We start from the raw sequence: 27,970 nt of genomic DNA on the forward strand, positions 1-27,970 counted from the left end.
AAGTTCTGGACGGCCGAGAATGAGTGATAAAAATGTAGCACGCATCCAGCAAGCATTTGTTCGCAGCCTAGGAAAATCGACTCGCAGAGCTAGCAGAGAGCTGCAAATTCCGCAATCAACTGCATGGAGAGTCCTACGAAAAAGGTTAGTTATGAAACCTTATCGTCTGAAATTGGTTCAAGCACTGTCTGCAGCTGATAAGATTAAAAGAATCGATTTCTGTGATTTTATCCTTGCTCAAATGGAAACAGGGGAATCTTTCGTTTCAAAGCTTGTATTTAGTGATGAAGTAACTTTCCACACTAACGGGAAAGTCAACCGTCACAATGTCTGTATATGGGGCACTGAGAATCCGCGGGAAACAACTCGGTATGAATGTGACTCGCCTAAGGTGAACGTTTTCTCTGCCATTTCAGCCAATAAAGTTTTTGGTCCCTTTTCTTCGAAGGTGCTACTGTAACTGGACTACAGTATCTGGAGATGTTAGAGAATTGGCTGTTCCCTCAACTCGAACAAGAAGCACAACAATTCATATTTCAGCACGATGGAGCGCCACGCCACCAGGCAGCCCGTGACAGAGCACTTCACCACTGGCCTCCAAGAAGCCCTGATCTTACCCCCTGCGATTTTTTCTTATGGGGGCATGTCAAGGATATGGTGTTTCAGCCACCTCTCCCAGCCACCATTGATGATTTGAAACGAGAAATAACAGCAGCTATCCAAACTGTTATGCCTGATATGCTACAGAGAGTGTGGAACGAGTTGGAGTATCGGGCTGATATTGCTCGAGTGTCTGGGGGAGGCCATATTAAACATTTCTGAACTTGTTTTTGAGTGAAAAAAAACCTTTTTAAATACTCTTTGTAATTATGTATAACAGAAGGTTATATTATGTTTCTTTCATTAAATACACATTTTTAAAGTTGTGGTATTCTTTTTGAATCACCCTGTATAAATACTACACTACAACAATTAATGTCACTTTATTTTGACAAAGCAATATTGTCAATAATTTCCATTCCTTCTGTCATTTGAAATCCGTTTTTAATATGTTACTGTGGGTTACTTTACTTAATTTCTGTTCAGAATCATCTGAGTCTCATTTTCAGAGATGAGACTATTAAAATAGAACAGTTACGAGCCAGAATTCAAGCTTCATGTGAGAAGCAGTATTGTAAGTTTGTGAATTCAAGCCTCTGTTCTTACTTGAATAATAGTAATAATTTTTGTCTCAGCAGGCATTACTGAGAGAAGAAAATATTTTTTGTTGTATTTAAAGTAGAACATCCACAAAAAGCACAATACTAACAGGAACTGAAGCAGAAATATCCAACTAAATAGGTGGACAGAATAGTGTAAAAACAGTACTATACAGAGACTGACACAATTTAAAACCCATGCAGTTTCATTCCAAGTCACAACCAAAATTTAATATCAAGTGTGCATGAAGAATGGGAATCCACTTACTCTAAATAGATCAGCACTACCTATATGTTTAAAAGCCACTGCAGTATTACAGATCAGATAGCGGCACAGTATTATGTTGCAAGAACAGTCAAGACATGTATTCGCATCTCAGTACAAAGCCACACAGCTGAAGTGTTGCAAAACCCAAAAATGTCTACCACTTAAATAGAACCAAGTTATTACAAGTATGACAAAACATAAGAACTCAAATACCTTACACCGATAAGAAATAGGTAGGAAATAAAAAAAACTGACCAAAAACAAATATTATGAAATACAAGACAAGGCATTAGTAAAGATTACTGAAAACCTCACATTTATTCAGAGAAATTAAGGAAAATACACACTATGAAATCATGTTTAAAGTGGATGAAAGAAGACAACTAAAAAGCAATAAAATGGAAACAAAGCAATTAAAAAGAAAGTGAATTTGATAAATTTACTTATTACAATAAAAATTATGCATCTGGATTAAATTCATATTCTAATAATCACACTTTCAGCTCTTTCAATTGTCCTTGTGTTTTATACACACAACTGGAATTATAATCTGACACTACATGATGACATAGTTTTCCCACATATGTTCATGCAGCAGTTACATTATAATTAAAAACAGACACATAATTAAAAGATTTGATGCATAGAACTATTCTTCATTGACTCAGAACTATGTACAGGGCTTTGTAATACACAAAAATATTTCACAAGAAATATAGCTCTTAAACTGACTGTAGTGTATTTGTATAAAATTTAACAAAGCATGAAAATTTCAATTACTACAGAATTTACCAAATGACCCTTTTGCATGAAGATACACTGTTGATCCAAATCATTATACCCACTTGCCTATGAGGGCCATATGCTACCCAGTGGCATTGTGGGTGTATCACACAGTAATGAAACCATAAAACCCAAAATGAAAGGGTGAAAATTCTAGCTGCAGTATGTGAAAAACAACTGACATAAATAACTTTGCCAAAGAGCAGACTGTTTCACTTGGTGCCTGGGTAAGTGCATCTCACAAGCAGTGAATCTGATTGGCTGCTCAGATGCTCCCATTGATCTGTAAACCAGGATAGATGCCAATCTGTGAAGACAAGAAATAATGCTTGAGCAGTCTCAAGCAATTCAGCAGACATTGCTGAACATGAGGCCGCAAAGTTATATAACAGCTTTGTATTAGCATGTTGATCTAACAACATTGTCAGTTACAACAACAGTGGAAATGGGACAATTGAAATTTGAGTCCATACCTATAAAGATGTCACATGTTGGCAGAATTGATATTTCTTGATGGACCAGGTCAATGGTTGTGCCCAGATATGCCATCATCCAGATGAATGGTTGTTCGAAACATGCACCACACAGCAGGTGCAGGAAGATGGAGGGAATGTCTTGCTATATGGGATACTCATATGAAATGCTAAGACACAGCTGGCCATAATTGACAGCACAATGACAACTGTGAACAACACAAACATTATTGCAACCTCTGCATCACTTCCCTGACAGTAGAATCATCTTGCAGTAGGATAACTGTCCAAGTCCCAAGGCCAGAATCGCACAACAATGGTTTGAGAAGCATGATTGCTGACACTGTTGTCTTGCCCACCCACTTCACCTCATTACATCAAGATGAAACAAATTTGGTTGGTATTGCACACTATCTACACAGCAACAAACCAATAATCTGTAATTTATGGGAACTGTGTGAACTATGTGTAGAAATATATAGTCTAATGTATATTGGAAAACTAACAAAAAAACTAATGAGACCATACCATGCAGGAGCTCTGTTGTATTGCATTCTGAAGGTGGATCAAAATGCTACTAGGCACATGATAATTTCTGGCTTATCACTGCATACTTGCCACTATCAGTTACTTGCTAATGGAGAACTAGCACAAGAAATTTCACATATATGCAAATTATTAATTACACACACACAGCATTAATATTAAGGAGGAATACCTCAGTAAAGTGTTTGCATAACCATGAGATTTTTGTATCATTCTCCATTGTTGAGATAAATAGCCACAGTGACGAATGTGTAATGAACACATTTTTGCTGTCGCCTGGCTAGTGCATACAGCTCCATGAATCTTGAAATTGCAGTACCTTTCAAATAATTTGCAACATACTGTTCCATTCTCTTGAAGCATATGGGGTCCTGATTACTGGATGGAACTTCTACTCAAGCGATTGAAACATATCTCAATGTACAAATTTCTGGTAGACAGTTTTCATTAAAGCATGGAGCATTTATCACAAAACAAAATCGCAATAGTGAGATTCATATGTAGTATTTAGTATGCATCTTCTTGAAATGTGAAGCTGCAGAAGTCAATTTGTCATTTTTGTGACCCTCTCTAGCACATGCAAACAAGTATCATAACACATGTGTGGTCTTCTTTCAACACGTGTAACCTCAACAATACTGTGAGTAGTCTCTTCTCAGTGTGTGTTATTGCATGCTTCTTACGATGATCAATGTCTGTAAAATATTTCCCCACAAAGATCTTTCTTCAATGTGTACTAATTATTGCCTTGAGATTGCTCGAGTGATCAGACGGTTTTCCAAAAGAATTACATTTGTTGGGTCTCTTTCTGCTGTGTATTAACATGCGGTCTTGAGGTTACCCAGTAAATTAAAAGATTTGCCACAGGTAACACATCTGTGCGGCGTCTGTCCCATGTGTATTATCTATGTTTCTTTACAGTACCCATATCAGTAAATGATTTTCCACAAACACTACATTTTTGTACTAAAGTTTGTGTCTTGAGATTACCCCAGCGAGAAAAATATTAGCCACAAGTATCACATTTATGGGGTCCCTTTCCTGCGTGTATTAAAATGTGTGTCTTTAGATGACTCAGTTGTGAAAAAGATTTGTCACAAACATTGCATTTGTGTGGTCTCTGTCCAGGGTGTATTAATTTATGTCTGTACAGACTGCTCCATTGAGTAAACGATTTTTCACAAAGACTACATTTGTAGGGTCTCTTTCCAGTGTGTATCAACAAATGGGTCTTGAGATGATACAGTGCCTTAAAAGATTTGCCACAAGTATCACATTTGTGTGGCCTCTGTCCAGTGTGTATTAATACATGAGTCTTCAGATTACCCAATACATTAAAAGATTTGCCACAAGTAACACATTTGTGTGGTCTGTGTCCAGTGTGTATTAATTCATGTCTCTTCAGATCGCCCGATTGAGTAAAAGATTTTCCACAAACACTGCATTTGTGGGGCTTATCCCCAGTGTGTATTAATTTGTGTCTCTTAAGATTACCTAACAGAGTAAACAATTTACCACAAACATCACATTTGTAATGTCTCTTTGCACTTAGAACAGTGTTGACATTTACATGATCACTTCTAGATAAAACTCCATAATCATTACATCTTTCAGATTTTTCTCCAGGCTGTGTCACAGTAAGAGTATTACGTATGTCATTAATGGATTTCTTGAAAGTTTTCCTAGTTTCCTTGTCTGAAGACTGCTTCTCATTCTGTTCCATGATTCCTTCTTGTACACTCTCTGAGGGGATGTTCTCATAGTCATCACAGCAGTCAAGTTTGTCACTGTTGGCAGCCAATAATGCTTGGTCACCCTCACTCATTCCCAAATGTTTTTTCAAGCAGTCAACAGTAGGCAATACCTCACCACATGACTTGCACACACATGCAGGTGCCTGCCCACCATCAATGTGGATGAAGACATGATTTATGAGCCTGTATTTTGAAGGGAAGCTTTTTAGGCAGAAACTACAGTTAAACTTCTGAAATTCCTTTTCCCTAATGCTACAACTGAATCTCGTTCTGAATAAGCTATCTTCTTGTGAAGTCAGTATTTCAGTATAGTTACCAAACATAGTGAAATCTATTGACTTCTCTGCATCTATCTCCAGCTCGTTGTCGACTACTCCTTCATTCAATGTTTCTTGAGACGAAATGTCACAGGTCTCACCAGCACTATGAATGAAACTGAGGAATGAGGAAAAATGTGTTAAATGTCAATTTACAAGATACACAAGAACAAAATTTCAACATCCACAAAATCATGAACTTTAAACTGAGAGATAAAAATTTATGGACATCACAGATAACTTAATCAGTAAATGTAAGTGATTTAAAATTGTCATTAGATTCTACCAGGATGATATAATTTTGTTAAGATGAAACGTTGTTATGAAGCAAATGATCACAGAAAAAACAGTAACGACCAATCTCATTCAGTGTTGACTACATTTCCAAATTTTCTAGTTAGTACTGTTATTAAAAAGTCTCAATATTCTAAAAATCTGTTCTGCAAACTTTTACACCAAAATATTACATTTATTAGATATAATATCCTCCAGTTTTGGACATAAGAGTTTCCACTCAAACATATAGGGAAGCAAAAAAAAGAATAATCAATTATTGTAAAATAAAACACTCTTTCCAAGTGGCTATTTTTCTTTGTTTTGGAGAACACTTTCAGTTTTGGTTAGAAATTCTTAAAACCACAAATGATCAATTTATTTCACAAAGCAAATGGTTCTTTTATTTGATTCTAGGTACTATGGCCATCAACCAGGTGGACAACTGTACAAATATAGGAAATAATGTCAGATCAGTAAAGAAACACATACATAAACTTTGAGACTGATGAACAAATGTGAATGACACACAAATTGTTTCAACATCAAATGTGTGTTGTTAGCAGCACAGCTTATGTGTAGCTCTTTCTAATTGACATACTGTCTGGAAGGAAGAATGCCAATGCAGTTACAGCCACCCATTCAAAAATATCTTTACAACTCAACATTTGGTTGCCAGGAATTCAAAAACATCCTTGGCTGAATCAAACACACATATCACAGGTGATGTCAGCGCAAATCAAGCACAGTACAGCGTACCATAGTCTTCTGAGAACAATTAATGTCAGTAGTGGCATAGTCTATCCATGTGACATCTGGGTCCAATCATTCCACCTGCAGCTACCCCATTCCATTGGAATGGAAATGGACATCTTTGAGCTTTCCAATGAGTTCATTTGAGTGTGGATATGGCTGTGGATGTGTAGGAGCATGCACATACTTGTATTCTATTATTCTTATTCCATCCTGATTGTTACTTTTGACTGTTTTGCTTTTCAGTGGATACATAGTTTCATGTAACCAATGACAGTAGGAAATTACATTTTGCTTTCGTCAACAAGTGAAATTTGGCTGCAGAATATAGCTACACAAACAAACATATTAGGAAATTTTTCTGTCTTGTGTTTGCTCATAGAGGTTAGCCTTAAAACCTCTCAACAAAATGATCATGATCTAAATTGTGCTGCAGATTGTTGGTCACTGTTTCCTGGGATATTGTGATTATCACACAGTTATGGTAAGGTTAGGACATGAGTTCAAACTCAAGGCCACAAAACCTGTCATCTACCTTAGTTTAGTCATAGCTCACTTATAATCAGCTTTGAACAGAACATCTCCCATTTCTGTCATGCTGTGCATTTCATATTAACAGTATTTGTGAAGTTACCCTCAGTGTTTGTGTGTTGCCTATAACTGAACAGTAGCTGGCAGTGGATGCAGCAACACTGCAGTGGCAAGTGACACATATCAACTATCAAGTAGTTTTAATCAGACTAGATTGAAAGTTATTTTCTATGTGATTAAGCAGAATCTTTGCAGTTAATCCCTACATTGCATGTAACAGTTATACACTGTCACTAATGCCATATGTCAGAAATGGTTGTTTAAGAGAAACTCACAATAAAACGGGCTACTTTCTAACATCTCCAGACACTAAGTTAATGTAGAATATTATATCCCATAGTATGCTTCCACATAGGCCAGATTGTAGTGGTAGATGCCTGGTGTACCCATAATGAAAGTGGATGAAAACACCCCCCACTTTCACATCTACAGATGACAGGTGCTGATTTTCGACAAACAGCAGTATAAACACACATATGAGGAGGACACAGCCACAATTACACACTGTTCCAACATATTATCAGATTAGGGAAAGGCAGTGTATTCCAGCCATCCACATGCTCAGGGTGGAGCAATAGCCTTCCAATGTAGGCTAGATGTGAGTACATAGTTTCTTGGATTCTACAGATGGGATATGCTACATGCTGATCGAACTTTCCTACTAATTTGGTTTACAGTTAGTGAGGGCTACATTACAGTAATTATTGTGCAATGTATCATTTTCCCTGCGTTCAGTATAAGAGGCAAATCAGCTTTCTCATATAAAGCTGAAAGGTTGCTATTAGTTAGGTTGTTATGTAGCACTACTTGAAAACAAAAAGTGATATGTAGGTTCTTTGAGGCACTACATTTGCACTGTCTGAGCTATCACCCTGTCTCCCCTCTGGTGTTTTAGATTTCTCTCTGCCTGATATAGCTGTTTTATGGACTATCACAACAATAATAAATCCTCCTGGTTGCAACTCATTTTTCTTGAACCAGCTGACAAAACAAACGTTGTAGACAGCTGTTCTGGGCTAAATATTCACTGTACAGGCGTGGTCTGGAGATGAGCAATATTGGAATTATCACCAAGCTTTGAGTAAGGTGACTACTGTGGGTTGACACTCACTAACACAACAGGACAAGTGCACCAACAGTGTCGTGAATTTACCTTGCAATAATCACAGTCTGGGAAGAAGTAAGCAATTTTGAAAATCACCAGATGGAAAAACAATTTTCTGTTTGCTCTATGTGGTACCCACCAAAATGACCACCTTTTGACATGCCCATATATGGAGGTTACAACTATAATGAAGCAGGATTAGAGATTAGTTGTGAGAAATTAAATAACTGTGCTGAAGTAAATTCTACCACTTGTATTCAGGACCCACCTGGAGATAATGGCATTACCCCTGCACCTTACTGACATTAATGTCTCCTACAAACGAACTGGCTGTCGAAATTTTAGGACAATATTAGCAATGCTTCTTGCAAAAAATCTATTGCTATTGTTGTGTATCTGCTGTAAGTATTCATACAGCTAGTGTTTGATCTAATTCCTCACTTATCCTCACTTATACCTCACACACAACCATCAACACAGGTTGTCCACCCAGCAGTACTTACCCCAGCGGCAACCAGTCAGATACTGTGCCCTGACAGCATGGGAGTACTTAAAGACATACGAAGTGACTCGAGTGAAATGCAGTGATCTTCTACAAATAAAATGTTTCAGTTGCTCTACATGTGCTATCAAACCATGAATGTTCCATTGCAGTATAAGAGTAATTAAACCAAAGATAAGCTTTTGTTTTGTTAATACAAGGGAGTAGGGAGGTGACAATTTGTGGGTTTTTCCTGTGGAACTTGGTGGTTCCACCATGAAACCATCTATGTTTACATCTAGTGGACTGAGTCCACTTGTGATTCATGGTACGAGGTAGTTGTGCCTGATGCTCTAAAAGCTTCAAGTCACATTAAATTGACAGTTGTTATTTCCTGTATGTTTTTTCCCCAGCGATTATGGTGATGGCTTTAGGTTTCAAGTATTTTCTGTCTTATTCTGTCGGGATAGAGTAGAACAGTTAGTAACACCCCTATCTCCTGCTGCAGCCCTTAAACCACCATGAAATGTGTTCTTAAAGACTTTGCTAGTGAAAGCTCCAAGAATGAATATACTAAGATGTCTCATTGGAATAACCTTCTCATAACAAAACTGAATGGCAAAGTAAATATCCTTATTTAATGCTGGATAGTCATGGCTCAAGCTGATACAATTGTTGCAACACTATGTTCCTGATTCATGTGCAGCTTTCTGATACAATTGTTGCAACACTATGTTCCTGATTCATGTGCAGCTTTCTGGTATTTCTCATAGCGTTCTTGTCCTTTAAAATCCCACAGCAAAGTTCGTAATATTAGGGACTTACAGCATCATCTCATGGCTGATTACATGAGCAGTACCACATGCTGTCAACCCTTATGAACTTGAATTTAACATTTTATGTCTGTTATTTGTGGCTTACCATTTTAGTTACTCAATTTTCCTTAACTTTGTCCTGCCTTATTTCTTCCAGCCATTCTTAATTGTTGTGTAACTTCCAAAAAATAACTTATGAGAACCAATGACATACTAAAGTCTGTTGTGAGAATCTATGTAAATGTGCATTTAAAAACTCTATCAGAATCTCTATGGCACAATGTCATGTTTTCATAATTTTGTGACTTTTCATAATAGGTAATTTACTTCACATGTTTCAGTTGTGTGGTACCCATTTCCCACATGAAGTACACTATCTGATCAGAAGTATACAGACACACAGCTTAAAATGCAACAGGTTTGTGGCACCCTCCATCGGTAATGCTGGAATTCAGTATAGTGTTGGCCCACCCTTAGCCTTGATGACAGCTTCCAATTTCACAGGCATACATTCAATCAGGTGCTGGAAGGTTTCTTGGGGAATAGCAGCCCATTCTTCACAGAGTGCTACAATGAGGAGAGGTACCTATGTTGGTCAGTGAGACCTGGCATGAAGTCGGTGTTCCAAAAAACTCCAAAGGTGTTCTATAGGATTCAGGTCAGTATTCGGTGCAGGCCTGTCCATTACAGGGATGTTATTGTCATGTAACCACTCTGCCACAGGCTGTGCATTATGAAAGGTGCTCGATCGTGTTACAGATGCAATCACCATCCCTGAATTGATCTTCAACAGTGGCAAACAAGAAGGTGCTTAAAACAACAACTGTCCAATGCTTACACTCCTTACAACAAATGAGACATTGTTTGGCATTTACCAGCTTTGTGTGTGGCTTATGAGCACAAGCTCAGTCATGAAATGCTAGTTTTCTCCCCTCCCACCTAACTGTCATAGTACTTACAGTGGATCCTGATACAGTTTTGAATTCCTGTTTGATGGTCTGGATGGATGTCTACCTATTACATATTACATATTACAACCCTCTTCAATTGCCAGCAGTCTCTGTCAGTCATCAGACAAGGTCAGCCTCTAAGTTTTTACGCTGTATGTATCACTTCACGTTTCCACTTAACTACCACAGTCGGAACAGTGGATCTAAGGATGTTGAAGAGTGTGGAAATCTCACATACAGATGTATGACAAAGTGACACCCAATCACCTGACCACGTTGGAAGCCTGAGTTCTGCAGAGCACCCCATTATGCCCTCTCACGATGTCTAATTACTACTGAGGTCACTGGTATTAAGTACCTGGCGGTAGGTGGCAACACAATGTACCTAATATGAAATTGATTATATAATGGTAAGACAGAGATTCAGTAACCAGGTTGTAGACTGGGCAGATGTGGACTCTGACCACAATCTATTGGTTATGAACAGTAGACTAAAACTGAAGGAACCGCAAAAAGGTGGGAATTCGAGAAGATGGGAGCTGGACAAACTGAAAGAACCAGAGGTTGTAGAGAGCTTCAGAGAGAGCATTAGTGAACGACTGACAAGAATGGGGGAAAGAAATACAGTAGAAGAAGAATGGGTAGCCTTGAGAGATGAAATAGTGAAGGCAGCAGAGGATCAAGTCGGTAAAAAGACAAGGGCTAGTAGATATCCTTGGGTAACAGAAGAGATATTGAATTTAATTGATGAAAGGAGAAAATACAAAAATGCAGTAAATGAAGCAGGCAAAAAAGAATAAAAATGTCTCAAAAATGAGAGCGACAGGAAGTGCAAAATGGATAAGCAGGGAGGGCTACAGGGCAAATGTAAGGATGTAGAGGCTTATCTCACTAGGGGTAAGATAGATACTGCCTACAGGAAAATTAAAAAGACCTTGGTAGAAAAGAGAACCACTAGCATAAATATCAAGAGCTCAGATGGATACCCAGTCCCAAGCAAAGAAGGAAAAGCAGAAAGCTGGAAGGAGTATATAGAGGGTCTATACAAGACTATATTGTAGAAATGGAAGAGACTGCAGATGAAGATGAAATAGGAGATATGATACTGTGTGAAGAGTTTCACAGAGCACTGAAAGACCTACGTCGAAACAAGATCCCGGGAGTTGACAACATTCCATTAGAACTACTGACAGCCTTGGGAGATCCAGGCCTAACAAAACTCTACCATCTAGTCAGCAAGATGCACGAGACAGGCGAAATACCCTCAGACTTCAAGAAGAATATAATAAGAAGAATAAAATAAGAATTAGAAGAAGAATGTAAGAAGAATATAATAAGAACATAATAAGAAGAATATAATAATTCCAATCCCAAAGGAACATGTGAAAATTACTGAAATATCAGTAGAACAAGCAATAGCTGCAAAATACTAATGCGAATTCTTTACAGACAAATGGAAAAACTGATACCAGCTGACCTTGGGGAAGATGAGTTTTGATTCTGTAGAAATACTGGAACACAGGAGGCAATACTGACCTTACGACTTATTTTAGAAAATAGAGTAAGGACAGGCAAACCTATGTTTCTAGCATTTGTAGACTCAGAGAAAACTTTTGACAAGGTTGACTGGAATACTCTCTTTCAAATTCTAAAGGTAGCAGGGGTAAAATACAGGGAGCAAAAGGCTATTTGCAATTTGTACAGAAACCAGATGGCAGTTATAAGAGCCGAGGGACATGAAAGGGAAGCAGTGGTTGGGAAGGGTTGTAGCCTATCCCTGATGTTATTCAATCTGTATATTGAGCAAGCAGTAAAGGAAACAAAAGAAAATTCGGTTAGGAATTAAAATCCATGGAGAAGAAAAATAGAACTTTGAGGTTCGCTGATGACATTGTAATTCTGTCAGAGACAGCAAAGGACCTGGAAGAGCAGCTGCACGGAATGGACAGTGTCTTGAAAGGAAGATATAAGATGAACATCAACAAAAGCAAAACAAGGATAATGGAATGTAGTCGAATTAAATTGGATGATGCTGCAGGAATTAGACTAGGAAACGAGATGCTTAAAGTAGTAAATGAGTTTTACTATTTGGGGAGCAAAATAACTGATGATGTTCAAAGTAGAGAGGATATAAAATGTAGACTGTCAATGGTAAGGAAAGCATTTCTGAAGAAGAGAAATTTGTTAACATCGAGTATAAATTTAAGTGTCAGGAAGTCATATCTGAAAGTATTTGTATGGAGTGTAGCGATGTATAGAAGTGAAATGTGGACAAAAATAGTTTAGATAAGAAGAGAATAACAGCTTTCGAAATGTGGTGCTACACATGAATGCTGAAGATTAGATGGGTAGATCACATAACTCATGAGGAGGCATTGAATAGAATTAGGGAGAAGAGAAATTTGTGGCACAACTTGACTAGAAGAAGGGATCAGTTGATAGGGCATAATCTGAGGCATCAAGGCATCACCAATTCAGTATTGTAGGGCAGTATGGAGGGTAAAAATTGTAGAGGGAGATCAACAGATGAATACACTAAACAGATTCAGAAGGATGTAGGTTGCAGTAGGTATAGAGAGATGATGAAGCTTGCACAGGATAGAGTAGCATGGAGAGCTACTTCAGACCATCTGTGGACTGAAGACAACATCATCATCATCATCAACAACACTATGTTTCTTGGGGAGTCTGGATACTTTTGACTACATGGTGTATTTATCTTGCCAAAGTGCAGTGATTTGCATGCCTTAATGAAATGGACAGACATACAGTACATAAAACTGCAATGGAAGGATATCTAGGGATGTGGTTAATGAATATGGAAGGCAGGTTTTTCCTAAGGTACCAGCAGGCACCATACTGAATGGTGGGTTGCAGAGTATCTATGTAGATGTAGATGCTAAATGGTTTAGATTATTATATGTATGATCTGGTCTTGTACCATTAGCCAATATGGACTTGCTATGTTAGTACTGTGAACAGCTGAAAGCAAGGGGAATTACCCCTGTTATAATTTGTAAACACATGCAGCTCTACTGTATAGTGTAATGATATGACATCCAAATCGGATAAAATATTCCACTAATATTACAGTTTCCCAATAAGATCTCTGGGAGGGGGCTACTCTGACAGATATCATCAGAGGAAAAAAACAACATGCCTACAAGTCAGACTGCAGAGCGTTAAGTCCCTTGATTGACTAGCTGTGTCAGAGAACATGAAATGAAAGTTTGATATGGTGGGAATTGGTGTGGTGCAGCGGGAGGAACAACAACATTTATGGTCATGTGAGTGCAGAGTTATGAACACAAATTGAAATAGGGGTAATGCACGAGTAGAAGCAAGATTGGCCAATTTATGTTTTAATAAATACACTCCTGGAAATGGAAAAAAGAACACATTGACACCGGTGTGTCAGACCCACCATACTTGTTCCGGACACTGCGAGAGGGCTGTACAAGCAATGATCACACGCACGGCACAGCGGACACACCAGGAACCGAGGTGTTGGCCGTCGAATGGCGCTAGCTGCACAGCATTTCTGCACCGCCGCCGTCAGTGTCAGCCGGTTTGCCGTGGCATACGGAGCTCCATCGCAGTCTTTAACACTGGTAGCATGCCACGACAGCGTGGACGTGAACTGTATGTGCAGTTGACGGATTTTGAGTGAGGGCGTTTAATGGGCATGCGGGAGGCCGGGTGTACGTACCACCGAATTGCTCAACACGTCGGGTGTGAGGTCTCCACAGTACATCGATGTTGTCGCCAGTGGGCAGCTGAAGGTGCACGAGCCCGTCGACCTGGGACCAGAACGCAGCGACGCACAGATGCACGCCAAGACCGTAGGATCCTACGCAGTGCCGTAGGGGACCGCACCGCCACTTCCCAGCAAATTAGGGACACTGTTGCTCCTGGGGTATCGGCGAGGACCATTCGCAACCGTCTCCATGAAGCTGGGCTACGGTCCCACACACCGTTAGGCCGTCTTCCGCTCACGCCCCAACATCGTGCAGCCCGCCTCCAGTGGTGTCGCGACAGGCGTGAATGGAGGGACGAATGGAGACGTGTCGTCTTCAGCGATGAGAGTCACTTCTGCCTTGGTGCCAAAGATGGTCGTATGCGTGTTTGGCGCCGTGCAGGTGAGCGCCACAATCAGGACTGCATACGACTGAGGCACACAGGGCCAACAACCGGCATCATGGTGTGGGGAGCGATCTCCTACACTGGCCGTACACCTCTGGTGATCGTCGAGGGGACACTGAATAGTGCACGGTACATCCAAACCGTCATCGAACCCATCGTTCTACCATCCCTAGACCGGCAAGGGATCTTGCTGTTCCAACCGGACAATGCACGTCCACATGTATCCCGTGCCACCCAACGTGCTCTAGAAGGTGTAAGTCAACTACCCTGGCCAGCAAGATCTCCGGATCTGTCCCCCATTGAGCACTGGATGAAGCGTCGTCTCACGCGGTCTGCACATCCAGCACGAACGCTGGTCCCACTGAGGTGCCAGGTGGAAATGGCATGGCAAGCCGTTCCACAGGACTACATCCAGCATCTCTACGATCGTCTCCATGGGAGAATAGCAGCCTGCATTGCTGCGAAAGGTGGAGATACACTGTACTAGTGCCGACATTGTGCATGCTCTGTTGTCTGTGTCTATGTGCCTGTGGTTCTGTCAGTGTGATCATGTGATGTATCTGACCCCAGGAATGTGCCAATAAAGTTTCCCCTTCCTGGGACAATGAATTCACGGTGTTCTTATTTCAATTTCCAGGAGTGTGTGTCAAAGTATTAATGTTAAAATTGAGGCTGTGTGTCCACTGTTATTTTACATCTAATGTTAAAGTATTGGAATTGAAAGGGTCTTGAATAACATGTCTTTACTATAGTTGTTTTGTTAAAGTTATGGTCAAATTCGGCCATAGTGGCATTCCTCAAAGTTTATGGTAGATCGTTGGCTAATCATTTATTAACTTGCTTATGATTTTATGTAATGAGTGTTTTGTAAATAATCTTGCCTGAGTGGCCTCTGTCAGTTTTTAGGTGATATTGGTTTTGGTAGTTAATAAGCACATTCAAATTGAAATGTTCACTTTACTGGGTCAGCCCTTCCACTTTTTGATTTAAAGGTTAAACAAAGCAGGTGTTAAGTATAAATGTTCCACCCGCTATGTTGAATTTCTGTGACTTCCGTGTCACATTCAATTAGAGTAGTTAGCTGACATTTCACCTGAAATTTAGTTTTCATTTTTGTATAAAAGAAGTACACTTTTTATTAAGGAACAGAAACACAAACCAGCTGTTTTATGAAATATGTTACTAACCATACTGCTTTGTAATATTTTTACTTATTGATAATAATGAACTATCATGTATATTTCAAGTTTTACTGGTTAAACAAATTTCAGTCAGCATGAATTATGAGCTGTTTTTTTAGTCCTTTGCATCATTACATTTTTAATTTAACCTGAATTGTCAATGTTTTTTTCTTTTTTTCCCTAATGTTTCTCTGGCTGAACTTTGTGCATAACATTGGTCAACAATCACTATCAACAATTGTGACACCAAAAGTATGAAAAACTGATCAACAAGTGCAATTCTATGTTGAGATGCGCTTTTTATATTCTTGAAATAGAACCAGTATAAGTAACATTAAGTTCCAAGCAGTAACAGGGTAGTCAGGGCAATAGGAAGCAAAAAACATAGATCATAAACATAATCAGTCAGTAGCGAGCCAGTGGGTGTGTTGGACCTTCCATTGAGCAACAGACTCTCATAAAGATGTTCTCTGCAGACGGGGATGAAACAGGAATTGACACAGAATTCATCAACTGACCATGGCATAACAGCCTGGACAATTATAATGGAAAAAACACAGATCAGCAACTGAAACTAAAAATTCTGCAGGAAGCAGACCATGGTGTATTGAAAAATAGCATAACTGGCAGAAAGTGTAGACTCAGAAAATCTATGTTATCCACACTACTTAAATGGAAACTTCTTAATTCTGCTGCACTGGGTTCCAGGTGCAAATCGAAATGACTCCAGAGGGCTATGTATGAAGACGCTGAACTTTTACTTTTGTAGTGGTTCAGCTATATGCGTACTTCCAATGTACCTGTAAGTGGAACTTTAATTCAGTCAACAATAAATGAAACTGAAAAAAATTTAGACATTCAAAGTAGACTTCAGTTATTTTGCTTGTTGGCTGTATAAGTTTCAAAACAGAGGCCTAATTTCATGCTCAGTGACTGGCAGTGAAATGAATAAAGTTGATGAAGAAGGGGCAAGTACTGGTTGCATGAATTTGACCAAGTAAGAGAAAAGGTTGCAGTGTCTTATGCCTACAATGCAGACAAAACTAGGATTTCTTTACAACTTCTGCCAAGCAAACCCACAAAATAAAAGGTGACATGTGCCAATGTGTGGCCAGCAGTAAACAATGTTTAACTGTTGTACTTGTCTGTAGTTCACATGACATAGATAAACAACATTCTTGGGTGATCAGTAAAGCTGAGAAATAGATATGTTTTAAGAACATGAAATTGATGCTTTACCTTGTGTCTACCCTCATTATTGGAAAGCTTGGATTGACAGATAATCATAAATGGCTTCTTTTGTTTTAATATTAACTAATTTGAAGGTTCACCTTTTACCTCCAAATACATTACGCTGCCTTCAGCCTTTGAATCAAGGCATTACTGTTGCTATGAAGACATTGTATCACAAGCCACTTGGGCAATCTGCATCGCTGAAAATGAGATGGAAACACCAATTTTGACTGTACTGGATCCAATACAAGCTAGGAATCAGTTTCATCACAACACATACAGAACTGTTTTAGAAATGCCTGGAGATATTCTGTTGGAATGTTAGATGATAACAATATTACTTTACCTAAAAATGGAATATTTTGCAAGACATTTCAAATCCTGCAGTTAGTCGTAAAACTGAGGTACAAACATTAGTGTCTGAGGTGCAAAATGCATCAGAAGAATATGAGGAGAAGACCATTTTGCCTACCAACCATGAAGTGTTAAATGCCTTGGACACTTTAGAAAGTTTAGCTGCAACATCAAAACTGATCATTACGAGTAGTTTTACAGATGCTTTCATAGTTGGCCATGAAGTAAGCAGACATTTTTTTTTCTTCCTGTGACAGTACAATATACTGAATGTTTGCCATTAGAAAATTATCTGCAAGTACAATTTTTCAGGCATTTTTGTCCCTGTCTGTGACAGCACAATACACTAGATTTGTGCCATTAGAAAATTATCTGAGTGTATAATTTTTCAGGTTACTGGTTTCTCTGATAATCTGCATAATATTGCTGTATTATGTATATAATGTATACTGTATGTATATACTATAAATAGTTAATATGTAGAAAAAACAGAACTCCAAAAACATAACTTTTTAAAAATAACTTCTGGTATTTTGGTCCCTAGAGGTTATTGTGTATTTTACTTTCACATAGAGTAACTCAAACTTTCTACTGCTCAAAGAATTGTGCAATGAATAATAAAAACGTACCTTACATTATCAGATGCATTTCTTATCGAGGCAGCCACCTGAAATATTACAAAGAATTACTGGTGTTTTAAAACTGATGAAACAATAAATAAATTTGTATTAAACCCATTAACTCCTCATTATTCCAAACAATACTTAGAAATACACTACATGCCATTAAAATTGCTACACCATGAAGAAGAAGTGTTACAGATTTGAAATTTAACTGACAGGAAGAAGATGCTGTGATATGCAAATAATTAGTTTTTCTGAAAATTCACAAAAGGTTGGTGCTTGTGGCGACACCTACAACATACTGCCATGAGGAAAGTTTCCAACCGATTTCTCATACACAAACAGCAGTTGGCCAGCGTTTCTTAGTGAAACATTGTTGTGATGCCTTGTGTAAGGAGGAGTAATGCATACCACCACATTTCTGACTTTGATAAAGGTCGGATTGTAGCCTATCGCGATTGCGGTTTACCGTATCGCGACATTGCGGCTTGCATTGGTCGAGATCCAATTACTGTTAGCAGAATATAGAATCGGCGGTTTCAGGAGGGTAATACGGAATGCCGTGCTGGATCCCAACAGCCTTGTATCACTAGCAGTTGAGATGACAGGCATCTTATACACATGGCTTTAACTGATCGTGCAGCCACATCTCGATCCCTGAGTCAACAGATGGGGAAGTTTGCAAGACAACAACCATCTGAACGAACAGTTTGGCGATGTTTGCAGCAGCATGGCCTATCAGCTCTGAGACCATGGCTGTGGTTACCCTTGTTGCTGCACCATAGACAGGAGCGCCGGCGATGGTGTACTCAATGACAAACCTGGGTGCACGAATGGCAAAACGTCATTTTTCGGATGAATCCAGGTTCTGTTTACAGCATCATGAGGTCACATCTGTGTTTGGCGACATTCCAGTGAATGCACATTGGAAGCATGTATTCGTCATCGCCATACTGGCATATCACTCAGAGTGATGATATGGGGTGCCATTGCTTAAACATCTGTCACCTCTTGTTCGCATTGACGGCACTTTGAACAGTGGACGTTACGTTTCAGATGTGTTACTACCGTGGTTCTACCCTTCATTCAATCCCTGTGAAGCCCTACATTTCAGCAGGATAATGCAGAACGGCAGGTTGCAGGTCCTGTACAGGCCTTTCTGGATACAGAAAATGTTCAACTGCTGCTCTGGCCAGCACTCTCTCCAGATCTCTCAACACTTGAAAACGTCTGGTCAATGGTGGCCGAGCAGCTGGCTCATCACAATACGCCAATCAGTACTCTTGATGAACTGTGGTATTGCTTTGAAGCTGCATGGGCAGCTGTATCTGTACATGCCATCCAAGCTCTGTTTGACTCAATGCCCAGGCGTATCAATGCCGTTATTATGACTGGAGGTGGTTGTTCTGGGTACTGATTTCTCAGGATCTATGCACCCAAATTGCGTGAAAATGTAATCACATGTCAGTTCTAGTATCATATATTTGTCCATTGAATACCCATTTATTATCTGCATTTCTTCTTGGTGTAGCAATTTTAATGGCCAGTAGTGAAGTATTAACAGAGACGCTATGTAACTGGAAAAGTTATTGAAGAAAATTTTAAGTAGAAATGAACACTTCATTTCAACACTTCGTTTTTAGCTCTGTAATTAACTATAAAAACATTGATTCATTTGAAAACAAATTTCCTACTTGATACTTCAAAAATAAAAGTGTCCTGAAACATCTTTCACCTGTCATGCACATAGAGTTAGGTGAAGTAAAAGAGAAAAATGTAAAAAATAATCAGATTTTATTGATGGAGCAGGAAAAGAAAAGAACCCCAAATTTATTTCTGAATTGCTATAGAATGTTTTTTTTTTTCACTACTGCAGTTTGAATATTATGCCATTCCCTTGAGCTAGCTCACTGCATTGAACATCAAAGTCGTTAAATGCCAAATCAGTTTCATTCCCACAGTAAATTAAGGAGTACAACATGACATGAAAGCAATAGGGATTATTACATGGAGTGCTGTTATTTTATAGGCATATAGATGACAAAGATTCATGTATTATCATAGAAAGAGCACTTCCCAACAGTAAGCTGCCTTAATGATGTATCAGCCATAAGGGGCATACACATCTCACATTCAGCTGCTGACCTTGAATTTTGTCTGATCTCGCAGTATGTAAATGTTTTGTCAGTATTTGTCGAAGACTCCATCTATTTGCCTTCCCATACAGCAACTTAGGGATAACTAAAGAAACAACTTTGAGCACAGTAACTCCAAATGTGCTTCAACAAGTATGGGACAAGTCTATTGCCTCAATGTTTCTTGCATGTCCATTGGAGGGAATATTTAACTTTCATAAAAGGTAAATGAACCTAAACCAAATGCTGAAAAGTACCCCATTATACTTGCATGTATATAGAATATGTACTACTGATAAATTTGATGGCTCTTTTGGAAATAAAAGTTTTATAGTGGTAAATCTAAGCATAAATTTATTCTACATTTACATCTTTATTCATGTCCAGGATAGCCTTGTGAAATAAGATGAATCTGCATTTATCTCTTGTGGTATTGGGATCTTTAATAATATGCTTGCTGTAATATCTGGTGTTTATTGTTTGAACCTGTATTGCAATCATGAATCCTTCCATCTCACTGTATATATTGCCTTTCCTTACCCATGTGTTGGATGCGTCTTGATCGATGTGTTACTGTGTTGGATGATACGGGTGCTTGCCATGTAGTGTTTTCTTTTTCCAATTTACTTTCTTCGTATCTGTTGATGACATGAAGAAAGTAAATTGGAAAAAGAAAAACACTATATGGCAAGCACCTATGTCATCTAACACAGCCACACATCAATGAGAGAGTGTCTAAATTTAAAATATTCTTCTTATTCCTACATTCTTCCCAATTTCTCTACATATGTCCTCTGTGGTCCCTTGTGGTCTTCCAAACATTTATTTCCATTTCTGTTTTCCATGTGTTGTTGTTTAAGAGTAGGTTTCATGGTCTTTCTAGACTTTTTCGATTGATTATGTTATCTTGTGGGAGTCGCACTTCTTTAGTATCTTATCTGGACCCATGATCCATTTTGAATTTTTTTCAAGTGTTTGCTACCGCAATCTGCCTGCGAGCCTGTTGCTGTTCATCCTCTGATAAACCCACAGAATTTTATCCTTCTTTATCTAAAGGTGTCTAATTTTTTCTGTCTATCTATAGATATCTCTAAAGGGCTTCTTTATCCAAATTCATTCACAGAAAACTGGACCAAATATTTTCCTGAGAATTTTCTTTCCTGGTTATCAACCAGTCAGTTTTGTTTGACCATGAATCACAGTACCTTCTGCAGCAAAGAGTTATTCCAGTAGTAGCTTTGCATTGACAAAAACTAATTTTTTTATTACGATGACTCCACATGAGCTGACATGCTTTTGAGAAAGAAACTCCTGAAGTGTGACAATAAGTGAGCATCTCACTTCTGAAAGACTAAAGATTTTGAACAGTACGATTTCAAGATTTCAGTTACAAAACTTGTGGACAAATGATGGCAGGACGATGGTGAAGACCTAAAATAGGAACGATCAGTCTGAAATGCAGATCAACTGGAATGTCTGAATTTTACAAGCTAAAAAATATGTCAGTTCTTGCTGACTAATTTTGTGTGTTTACTTTCATGTCTTTATTTTCTAAAGAAACAATTTATTTTACTAATATTTGACTTAAAACAGTTTCTATCTTATTATTATCTGTTTGTCTGGTATTACTTTTAGTACAAATTTTCTGTTCAATTCTCACACCTCCAATACCAAATACAATTCATTACTTTTCTTTTACTTCACTATCCCCACACGGCTCTGATTCAGATGATATTTACAGTCTTACTTTTACTTTTATTTAACAGTTTATCATCATTTTCACTGTGGTTACGTATCATTAGAACCAATAATAGAACACTCTGCTTTTAGTCTGTTTACCTAGCTTTCAGTATTGTTGTGCACAGATTATTCTAGCTCTGTTCAGGATCTTTCTCCTCCTGTCTCCAGTTGGCCATTCAATGACCAGTGAAAAATCTGCTGGCCTTGGCCTCAAAACCTCACTCCTCCTGGAGGTATCTCCCACTTTCACTTCAAGGAACCGTACTCCCACAGTGCACTTTGGTATCCTTTGTTCTTCCACCCTCACCAGCATCTACCATCTTCATGAGCCTTGCAACCAAATGCACTAAACTACATACCTCACATGCAAATGTCCAATCTCTGCCACCTCATCATGACAAATTCTGTCATATTTCGAGACCTGAATATACATCTAATACTTCTGCCAGAGACATTCCTCAAACTAAGTGTGACAACAAGTTCAGTAAATTGAGACGACTACATCTTTCTAAGACACAACAGATGTAACCAACAGCTGGGTGGAGTAGGGGCATAAATATGCTCTGATTTATCACATAATGTGCTACACACATCAAACAATGAAGAAGATAAACAAGAGGAATATATTCATAGAGATTACATCCATTACCAGAAAGTGACGAACGTGTGTCCTCTACAAATATCCTGAAGTAGCCAGGTTTGGCTCCTTTTAATTTGCTCTTTGAACTCTTGAACTGATATATGAGCATATAATTATGCTCCACCCAGATCTTCTCTTTTCCCAGAATTCTTAGCTGGTGAAGACTTCTTAAATTGTCTTTCCGCAGATCTCACTATATCAGAAAATTATCTTGTACATTTATAAATCCTTAATTGTACATGCCACTATTATTGTCGTCATTATTACCACCACCACCAGCTGTAGTACTATTAGTACTGCCAGTATGAACTTTACCAGTTCAAAGTCAGTATTACTTACTCACATTGCCACTTCAGACACTTAAATCATTTTAATACAATTTGCCATCTTAAAATTGTTGTTTCTTAGGTAATTCAGATGTAAACAAGGTACTGTATGTGTGAAACCCTGGCCAGATGCAAAATAGAACCTGATGGCCGTTATCAGACCAGGATAAATAAAGTACATTACTCTTGCTGCTTGGATGATCTCTCCTGGATATTGAATGTGTGTATCTTGTGACAGTTAAAATGGACAGATTGTCTGTAGGCTTCCTGTCATTACTGAGTTTTCTCCTAGGTGATTTGTAGACCAGCTTTCTGTGACATTTTATGAAGCTTCTCCAGAACAAGTTTGGCTTCTCTACAGTTTCTTAGAATAGTGATTGTCTACCAAAGAAGAGCACCTCATGTTGATTCTCGTTTTTTTTAATCTCAAGTTCAAATCCCCTATCTCCGTCCCCTATGTCTTCATAATTTTTTGCACAATTATTTTAAATTGGAGGGGGAACACGAATCTCTGGCTGCACACTGTTGTGCATTTGAAATGCTTCTGCAATTTCTCCCATGTATTTAACTTTTGGGGTTGTACGCATTAATGTCTGCTGAATAACTATCATTGTTTTCCTGTCAATTTTGAATCCCTCAAGTTTTTAAAATCAAGTTTTTTCTATCAAATCACAAGCCTTTCCGACACTTGACAGAAGTTACCACAGTATTTACATGTCCTCATCTTTGCAAAATTGTGTTTTGTTCCTCTAACTAATCCACACAAGATTTCCCTTTGCAAAATCGTGCCTTATACTCTCCTATTAATGAGTCTACTTGTTCATACAGTTGACTTCACAGAGCTTTTGAGATAATTTAGGACATAACAGTATGCAATGAAATCCTCTGTAATTATCCAGACTCATGTTATTTCATTTTTTTAAGGGGAGGATGAATTAATGCACATTTCCTCTCTTCAGAAATTTTTTTCTGTTTCACAATTGTTTAATATAATTCTGTGAGTTGCTTGTGTGAGATTACTGTTGCACAGTATCCATATATTCGTACTTCTGTTATGAGATTCTGTCTTCAGCAGATGACTTGTTTCCCAAAGTGCTGATTACTTCCTTCAGTTTCTCAACGGATGATTTTTAATCAGAAGTTTTTTGCCTACAAAATCTAGTTGTTATTTCAGAGGCACACAGTTGAGAAATGAGTGAAAATAATTGGCTAAAATTACTGTTATTTTTATGTTGGTTCAAGTGACCCATCAGGTAGGCAGAAGCACACTGTAGGTGGCCAATACCTTTTAAATTCTCTCGAAAGATTTTGTAAAAGTTTCTGGTGTTGTTGTTAATCAAGTTTTCTTCAGTATCTTTGCCCAGTGTACACTCTTTTTTTTTTATAGCCTTGGATATCCTTTTCTATACTTTTAAGAATTCCTGCCATTTTCCGAGGTTTGTTGCTATTGAAAGTTGTCAATGCTTGTTCCCCAGCATCTACTCACCCCTGACCACAGGCAATGTTCCACTGCCTGTGTTCTCTCTTTCTTTGAGGTTAGCATAATCTCATAATGGTTTTCTGTATGACTGCAAGTTTCTTACAACTCAAAGTATATGAGTCAACAATTTGTTGAACAATTTTTTACTAGCATTATGGGTGTTAAAGGATTAATGATGAGTGTTTTATTCATTAGTGTTTCTTTCCTGACAGATTTAAATCTAATCTTTATATGTACGAGATGGTGAAATGACTAAAAAGTTCCTTTCTTGTTATTACACTGAGTATTTTTGTATCCTTATTAGCTATAACAACTTGGTCTATTTGAAACACATCCAAAGTGGAGTTAAGAAATTTACATTTTTGTAGCTTGTTTGCAGTTTTATGGAGTTGTGTGGTGGTGATTTTAAACTCAATTTCCCAGATTTGTCTCACCATTTTCATATATTCTCTTTTGAATTCCTGTTTTCCCAAATTTTTTCTTGGAGCATATGCATCTGGAGTACTGCTCGACAGTGTGAGATCCACCAGGTCAGATTAAAGGAAGACATTGAAGCAATTCAGGGGCATGCTTTTAGATTTTCTACTATTAAGTTTGATTGGCACACAAATACAGGGGGTAAATACAGCCCAAGAACACTCAATTATTTATTGCACAGGAACTAAACATTGGACACATTTCATAAATATTGCATTTTGAAGAGAAACTCTGAAAGTTTTTTTTTTACAAACATTCGATGTGCGAACCATGAGTAACCTGGCAGATGTCAACACAGTAATTGAATTCTTGCCATATCTGTCCCAGTATGGCATCATCGACTGTGGCAGTTGCTTCCCGTATTCATAGACAGCTTCTGTCGTAGGACTATCCACACAATCATTGGAACCATTTTGAGTTCACAAGATGCACGACACACCGATTTCATTGGACTCCTTATGAATGTCTCTCATACTGTCTGCTTCTCTTTGCCAGGCACAAGCAGCTTATCGTAACAAATTTGTTGTGCCAGTAGTCAATGGAATTCCTCGTTGGTGGCTTCTTACTGTACTTGGATCCAAACATCCATTGAACAGCTGTAGCACACTTGTTTTTGTTGAACTCCAACACACAGAAAGCTCACTCCAGACTTGAACTTGCCATGTTTGTGACTAGTGCTCACAATTGGCAAATTACCAAACTACACTGTGGTGGTATACATGAGGGAAAAAAACGTTCAGTGTTTCTCTTCAAAATGACATACGTATGATGTCGGTACAATAAGTAATTGAATGTGTTCCAAGACTATATGTACATCCCGTATTATGGATGTGGTTCAGGAACTCAAACAGGAGTCCTTGGAGGGAAGATGAGTTTCTTTTCCAGAGTCAATGTTGAGAAAATTAGGGGAACTGGCATTTGAGGCTTGATATAGATGTTGATCAGTGTGCATTGTAAAGGAAACATAACGAAACTTTATATATTTGATTTGTATACTAATATATGTCTATAATATAATGCATCACACCTTGTGTGTCTTCTGTAACTGTGAGAGACAAACTGGGTTTTAATTTTCTCTGTGTCCTGTTTCTTTTTCCTAACGTCTTTTGTTAATTTTGAAATCACATTTGTGTGTATTGAAATTGAAAACATTTAATTGGATTTAGTTATTGTAACATTCTGGAAGAGTGAGAGAATATTTTGACATAACAATGGGAGGAGATCAATTATGTTTCTGTTGCACTGTGGATTGCAAGGATAATGGACAAAATGAAATTAAAATTTATGCATTCCAGATTAATTTTCCGCACAGTAACCTGAAAGCTGCAACATGGAAATGATGCATATGCATGTTTGCTAATGGAAAATTTTATGAAGCACAATGTCAACTACTAAGCTGACATTGCAAGGTGCGGATCTACCTCTTACTGTGAACTTATGTAATGTGGTAAAATATCAGAGCAGTGACAGTAAAGGAACACATTTACTAAGTGAATTGATTTCAATTTTGAGCACATTCTCCAAACTGATACCACATACAAAAACTACTATGTCTGTGCACCATAGAAAACTATTACTATGCCATGCATATGCAATAAAATTAAGCCTAACAAACAACTGCTTAATTTGGGAAGAGAAAATGCGAGGCAGGAACCAGCTCCGCCAGATGCACACCTTTTTTTTTTTAAATATACCATATGCACTGTCCCTAGCGTGATAAATTTTATTCCTTGACTGGTATGCTTGCATAATCACCAGACATCAATGTGCCCGAGGGTCCTTTGACGCAACAGACAGTTGCTTTTCCCTCACTCTATATGCAAGTGGAAAGGGGAAGGAAAGACTAATAGTGGTGGAACATACCCACCACCATGCACCATACAGTGTCTTGCATAGTATGTCTTCAGATTTAGGTTTTTTCAGTCCTCTATCTTATATTTCACAATATTAGTTAGGTTTTATTCCTGCAAGACGTTTATGAATCTAACCATCTACTTTCTCATGCGCAAGGTGGACAAAATTAACACCACAACATTTTAGTTTACTGGGTTAAATTTTATGCTTCACACAAGCAGACTTTAACAAAGCTGTAGAGTCAGGAAGACGATCGTTTCCATCTGCTATGACTTCAATGGTGAGGTAATACATGGATTTATCTGCAGAGGTCCAACAGTTGTTCTGTGACTGACAAATATATAAATACAATTTTATTGCTTTTATTGTATCTATCAATATATCAACGCTTTCATTTGGTAAGTTACAGCTTCTTTGTTTTTCCCAAGTGGCATGTTTCCCTGTATTATATATCATATCATTATTTTGAACCCAACAATTACGTTTGTTATTGTCACTGTTGCATTTCTAAATCTTTTCTGTCATCTTACTTTCTCTTTTTGTTTGTGCAAGTAGTTTCACTTTGTATTCACATTCCCCTTTTTACCGTAATCTACCATACAGTTTTATCCTGCCTATATATACTCAATAATACATGACTTACTTCCAAACCATAAACAAAAAAAAATTCCGCTTTCAACACTACTGTCGCTATAAAATCCACCGTTCCCAGTACCTTTCACCGATTAAACAACCATTTCGGCTAGTTCTAACAACTTATGCTTTATTTCCATTTCCGTTTCTCCCTCATAACCGATTATTTTATAGCCGCTTCCAACAGGTTTTAACGTCACTATTTCTTCGTTTGATCAGTTTGGATTCCGTAGAAATGTTGGAACACGTGAGGCAATACTGATCTTACGACTTATCTTAAAAGAAAGATTAAGAAAAAGCAAACCTACGTTTTTAGCATTTGTAGATTTAGATAAAGCTTTTGACAATGTTGACTGGGATACTCTCTTTCAAATTCTAAAGGTGGCAAGGGTACAATACAGGGAGCGAAAGGCTATTTACAATTTGTACAGAAAGCAGATAGCAGTTATAAGAGTTGAGGGACATGAAAGGGAAGCAGTGGTTGGAAAGGGAGTGAGACAGGGTTGTAGCCTCTCCCCAATATTATTCAATCTGTATATTGAGCAAGCAGTAAAGGAAACAAAAGAAAAATTCAGAGTAGGTATTAAAATCCATGGAGAAGAAATAAAAACTTTGAGGTTCGCCGATGACATTGTAATTCTGTCAGAAACAGCAAAGGACTTGGAAGATCAGTTGAACGGAATGGACAGTGTCTTGAAAGGAGGATATAAGATGAACATCAACAAAAGCAAAACGAGGATCATGGAATGTAGTCTAATTAAGTCGGGTGATGCTGAGGGAATTAGTTTATGACATGAGACAAAGTAGTAAAGGAGTTTTGCTATTTGGGGAACAAAATAAATG

The 27,970-nt window shown here is 38.2% G+C and overlaps 1 protein-coding gene across 1 annotated transcript in view; it reads right to left on the reverse strand.

Annotated features, from left to right (window-relative positions):
- Nucleotides 1-1,928: 1,928 nt before the first annotated feature.
- Nucleotides 1,929-27,970, reverse strand: part of LOC126295193 (uncharacterized) — an 83,830-nt gene continuing 57,788 nt past the window's right edge. The window contains exons 5-7 of the mRNA XM_049987497.1: nucleotides 17,849-17,886; nucleotides 5,340-5,458; nucleotides 1,929-5,206 (exon numbers count right to left, since the gene is read on the reverse strand). Of these exons, the coding sequence (XP_049843454.1) occupies nucleotides 5,199-5,206; nucleotides 5,340-5,458; nucleotides 17,849-17,886 (165 nt within the window). The 3' untranslated portion in view covers nucleotides 1,929-5,198. The remainder of the gene's footprint in view (nucleotides 5,207-5,339; nucleotides 5,459-17,848; nucleotides 17,887-27,970) is intronic.

Source organism: Schistocerca gregaria, chromosome 11, assembly GCF_023897955.1.
Source record: "Schistocerca gregaria isolate iqSchGreg1 chromosome 11, iqSchGreg1.2, whole genome shotgun sequence".
Classification (NCBI taxonomy): Eukaryota; Metazoa; Arthropoda; class Insecta; order Orthoptera; family Acrididae; genus Schistocerca; species Schistocerca gregaria.